This window comes from Tupaia chinensis, unplaced genomic scaffold, assembly GCF_000334495.1.
Source record: "Tupaia chinensis unplaced genomic scaffold, TupChi_1.0 Scaffold000280_1, whole genome shotgun sequence".
Classification (NCBI taxonomy): Eukaryota; Metazoa; Chordata; class Mammalia; order Scandentia; family Tupaiidae; genus Tupaia; species Tupaia belangeri.
In genome coordinates this window covers 526,062-531,468 of record NW_006159763.1, presented here as the reverse complement: position 1 = coordinate 531,468, position 5,407 = coordinate 526,062, and the positions used below count along the sequence as shown (strand labels likewise).

The 5,407-nt window shown below is 58.3% G+C and overlaps 1 protein-coding gene across 1 annotated transcript in view; it reads left to right on the top strand.

The window, feature by feature from the left end:
* Nucleotides 1–4,859, top strand: part of ASB10 (ankyrin repeat and SOCS box containing 10) — an 11,207-nt gene extending 6,348 nt beyond the window's left edge. The window contains exons 3-6 of the mRNA XM_006150227.1: nucleotides 193–712; nucleotides 3,853–3,966; nucleotides 4,212–4,397; nucleotides 4,534–4,859. Coding sequence (XP_006150289.1) covers nucleotides 193–712; nucleotides 3,853–3,966; nucleotides 4,212–4,397 — 820 coding nt within the window. The 3' untranslated portion in view covers nucleotides 4,534–4,859. The remainder of the gene's footprint in view (nucleotides 1–192; nucleotides 713–3,852; nucleotides 3,967–4,211; nucleotides 4,398–4,533) is intronic.
* Nucleotides 4,860–5,407: the final 548 nt, after the last annotated feature.

Here is a 5,407-nt window from a genome sequence, read left to right as displayed (position 1 = left end):
GGGTGGGGGGTGGTCCTGTGGTGACCTTCGACTGCGGGGTGGGAGGTGGTCCTGGGGTGACCTCCGACTGCGGGGTGGGGGTTGGTAGGAGTCAGACCAGGCCCGCCCAGGGCTCCTGCCATCTTTGCTCGGCTCAGACCGGAGGAGTGCGGGTCTGTGCTGTTCTCCCCTCACCGCCATCTCACTTACTAGGTGTGCGGAGCTGCTCCTGAGGTTTGGGGCAAAAGCAGACGGTCGGTCCGAGGAGGAAGAGGAGACCCCTTTACATGTGGCTGCCCGGCTCGGCCATGTCGAGCTGGCGGAGCTGCTTCTCAGGCGGGGGGCTTGCCCCAACGCCCGTGATGCTGAAGGCTGGACCCCACTGCTGGCCGCCTGTGACACCCGCTGCCAGTCCCCTGCTGACGCCGAGGCCACCACCGCCCGCTGCCTCCAGCTGTGTCGCTTGCTGCTCTCGGCTGGAGCAGACCCTGATGCCGCCGACGGGGACAAACGGCGGCCCCTACACCTGGCCTGTCGCCGTGGCCACGTGGCCGTGGTGGAGCTGCTCCTGTCCTGCGGTGTCAGCACCAATGCCATGGACTACGGGGGGCACACGGCCCTGCACTGTGCTCTGCAGGGCCCCGCTGCGACCCTGGCCCAGAGCCCGGAGCACACGGTGCGGGCCCTGCTCAACCACGGAGCTGTCCGCGTCTGGCCGGGGGCCCTCCCCAAGGTACGGAGGGTGAGGGGACAGGAGGCCCAGCTGTGCTGCGGCTTGCTTGGGGACAGGGCCTGGGACACGGGCTGCAGACATTGGCTACTTCCTTCTGACCGTCTCCACTCAAGTAAGCAAAGTCCGAATCGGGCAGAGGCAAGGCCACAACCAGCAGGATGTGTGTGCATGTATGTGCAGGCACATGCGTGTGCACACACATGATGTGACGCACATATGTGGCGTGTGGCGTGTGTGTCCATGTATGGGCAGTGTGCATGCGTACGCATGTGTGTGTGCATGCCTGTGTGACGACGGGGGGCCGAGGACAGCGGGACTGGATGGTAAAGGATGCAGGCAGGAGTGAAGACCGACAGGCAGCAGGGAGCTGTTTCAGAGCCTGCGTCAGGGCAGCGAGCCGATGTCGCCGCGTCTGGGGACTACGACAGCAGTGGAATCAGTGCCGTGAGAGGCTCCCCAAGAACATAGCCTGACCTGTGTCACGAGGTTTGAGTCCTCCTGAACATCTGCAGACAGACACTGTTCCCCTCTCTGGGAGCTTAGCAGTCCACACCCCCACCCGCCCCCAGCCTGGCAGCCGCTGTGCTGGCCCTGCCTTTGGTCGTCAATTTAAATGTGTGCCTTACTTCACATCCGCTTCCCCTAAGTGGCTCAACTTGAAGACCTGTGCTGCAGGCGCCCTGGCAGGTGGCCTTGCCCTGTGCTGTGTCATATGGGGAAGGGCCACTGTTACTTCACGGAAGCCACTGGCCTGCGGGGGGACACCCATTCTTGCAGGACTGAATGGCCTTCCAGGAGTGCCTCCCAGCCCTGCCCTGTCCTGGGCCCACCCCGCCTGTCCCCACCTCTCCCCTTTGCTAACAAACCTAGAAGCATCTGTCTGGATTCCTAAGCAAGACCAAATAATTAAACAGCCCGAGAGTTCGGCAGATTGGTCTCCCCTTTGGGAAAATACAAGAAAATCAACAATTAACACTAATTAATCTCCTATTAACACCAGATAATTAGGAGACGAGCAATTCCCTGTAATCTGACGGCGGCTCTGACAGCTAATGATTTCCCCGCTGGGTGGGGATGGGAGGAGGAAGAGGCCAGCAAACAGATTTCCTGGGACCTGCAGCCGCCCTGTCTCCTGCTCCGCCCCTTGGCCTGTCTCTGGGCCAAGGGGGCTGGCAGAGCTAAGCGCCCATCCATCTCTTTCCCACGATCTGTAGCCTCTTGAGCCTTGGCTGGGGTTCCCGTCGTCTAGGGGGGCTTCACCACCATCTGGGGTGAAACGCCAGCCCCAGCCCCCTAGGAGTGACAAGCCGGGATCCAGCGTCTGCCTTTGATTTTGTCCACATGGGCGAGTTCCGCTCTGGGCTCTCCGCTTCCTACGTGTGGAAGAGCCTCTCCCGGGCGGCTGGAGCTGTAGGCACACACTGGGGACAAGTCGGCCCCAGCACAGTCCGAAAGTCTTCTGAGATGTGTTACCCGTCACCTGGGCTCCCTCCGTCCTCCCAGCGACCTCTGAGGCTGCAAGAAAGAGCAGAGCCAGGCCACTCCCTGTGCCACCGTCCACGAGTTGCTTAATCCCACTGAGCCTCCGTTTCCGCATCTGTGAAACAAGCCTAGCAGGGCTTTGTCAGAGGAGGGGTATTTCTCATGCATAGTCTTCAGGAAGTTCATGGAAATGTGTTCAAGTTTTGAACTCAAAAAATATTTTCATACTTTATATTTTTCCAAAAACTTTGTGAAGTCCTCTCGTATAAATCCTCTGGATAGGACCCCACTAATAGTTAACAATCAATGCTTGTTCTGACTAGCATTGTTTCAAAGTCCGATGATGGAGGAGACAAAACCTGGTAAGCCGCGAGGCATCACCTCAGTACCTTTGGGCACAGGAGAGAGTGCAGTCACTGCAGGGGCTTCCTGGAGGAGGTGGGACTCAGGAGGAGAGCTCTTACACAGAGGGAGGAGGAAGGAGCAGGCAGAGTGCAGAGGTGGGATCCACACGGCCGGGGACAGAGACAGGAAAGTCAGCGTGGACCAGTGGGTGCTTTGCTAGCTCCATGGAGGAGCGGGTGGAGAGGCCCTCTGTGGACAGCCGGGGCTGGGCGAGCCGTGGGAAGCAGGCTGAGGGCCTGGCTGTGTGAAATGCTTCCTCAAGGGACCCCTGCTCTGGCCAGGCCTGGCCTTCCAGTTGCTCCTACCCATAAGCGGCATTCCCAGTCTGCGCTACAGGAGGAGGGTCTCCTTGCCCCTGTGGGCAGGGGCAGACACTGTAGTTGTGGTGTGAGGGGTGTGTGGGAACGCTGTGTGGGAACCGTGAGAGAGGGCACTTTGTTTTCAGATCTTGCAAAGGCTCCACGACCACTTCCTGTTGGAGGTCCGGGAAGAGTGGAGTGAGTGAGGAATGACTGTTTGTGACCACGAGGTGTGCCTCGTGGCCCCTGTGTGAGCTCGTGGCTGCCTTTCTGACCACGTGGCAGGTGTCTCCCTTGGCTGCGTGACTCGCCAGTCATTGTATCAGGCCACCACCTCAGAGCCCTTTGTGCCTACCGGCTAGACCAGTGCCCCCCAACACCCCCCAAGCCAGGCTCAGCCCCAGCCTCTGTTTGTTATTTCTGCAGCAGGGCTCTGAGTGTGTTCGTAGTTTCCCTCCGATGCTGAGGACCTTGTCTATCCTCCTCACTGCTCGGCCCGGAGAAGGCCCTCAGTAAAAATTTTCCAAACGAAGAAATAAAAGGATCTGCCTCCAACTTGATCCCTTTCAAGTTCGAAATTCAGGTGTTGACAAGATTGGTTCCTTCTGACTCTGAGAGAGAGTCCATTCCAGACCTTTCTTCTAGCTTCTGGTGGTGGCCCGCAAACCGGGGTGGTTTTTGGTGTGTAGACGTGTCACTCCAATGTCTGCCATTGTCACACGGCTGTTTACTCTTCTTAAAAGGACACCAGTCCCATTGGGCTGGGGACCACCCGAATGGCCCTGTTTTAACTCACATCTGCAAAGACCCTGTTTCCCAGAGATCACACTCACAGGGACCAGGGATTAATACTTCACATGTCTTTTGGGGGACAAGATCCAACCACGACAGCTGTTCTAGAGCGGGTTGGCCCCCTGCGTGGACTGACTGGGGGCCCGTCTTTGCGGTCTCCAGGTGCTGGAGCGCTGGTGCACGTGCCCTCGGACCATCGAGGTCCTAATGAACACCTACACTGTCGTGCAGCTGCCTGAGGAGGCCGTCGGCCTGATCCCTCCTGAAACTCTGCAGGTCAGATTCCAGGACCCCAAACGTGTGACCGCTTGGCTGGCCCCCAAGAGGCTCCCACTCCCTAGAGGGCGCCCCACCAGTCCCCACAGAAATTAGCGAGAACCACTCGTGTCCCACAGAGGAACACCCAAAGCATCTATTGCTTCTGTGAAGTTCCCGTAGACCTCCCACCCCACGTGCCCCATGAGGAGGAGCAGGTGCCGCCTGCCCAGGGCTGCCCTCCTGACCTCTCGTTCTGCCCCCAGAAGCACCAGCGTTTCTACTCCTCCCTCTTTGCCCTGGTGAGGCAGCCCCGGTCGCTGCAGCATCTGAGTCGCTGTGCTCTGCGTGCTCACCTGGAGGGCTACCTGCCTCACGCCCTGCCCCGCCTGCCCCTGCCGCCCCGCCTGCTCCGCTACCTGGAGCTGGATTTCGAGGACGTACTCTACTAGGTGAGCCCTGAGCTCCATGGCCAATCATGAGGTTTGGGTGGGGGACGGGTTCGAGGTAGGGCGGGCGGGGAGGCCTGGTCAGGATCGCCTGCTGCTGGGACCCCTGGACATCTCTGACCCATGCCTCTCTTTCCAGATAGCTACTGGCTGGGGACAGAGGCTCCAAGTGGATGCCCAAGCCGGCGGAGGACTCAGGCCAAGCAGGCAGATGTGGAGGCTGATCCCCACGAGACAGGACAGACCCTGGCCCATCTGATAGGCGAGAACTAAGACTGTGGCAAGCCCCGATGACGGGCAAACCGTGTATGCGCAGTAAAAGCCTCCGGACTGTTCCTCTGGGCTGGTTCTTGGCAGGAGTCAGGACTGGCAGGCATACAGAGGTCCCGTATCTGCCCCCCAGGGCCAGCTGCATCCCCTTCCCCCATTGCCATCTACCGGCTGTTGAAAGATCCCAGGGTGACTTGCCCCTTCAGCCACTGAGAGGATAGAAAGGCCACCAGATGAGACCAGTCAGAAAAGGCTTTTAATGGAACCAGCAGTTAGCGTAATGGCTATGTGCTGGACTCCCATGTAGTCGACCACGGTTCGCGTCTCGGACCTGGTGGTTTAAAACTCACGCGGGGTGTGTGTGCGTGCATGCCCAAGATACTGAGAGGAGAAGGGATTGTGGCATGGCCATCCCCCCTGGGGGGTGATTTCTCGCTTTCTGTCAAAAAAAAAAAAAGAATAGACAGGGTCTGGCAGGTGGCATGGTGTTTAAGGCACTGGACTCCCACTTGCTCAACAGTGGTTTGAGTCCTGGACCTGGCAGCTTGCTTTCTCACTTTCTCTGGTCAAATTAAAAGCAAACAAACAAATAAATAAATGAAATTATATATATAAATATATATATACATATATATAATATATACATATACATAAATTTTTTAAAAGGATGGGCCAAGGGGGAGGCTCGTCAATGGAGCTCCTGCACATGCAGAGTGCTGGAGCTGGGCAGGATGGCACAGGAA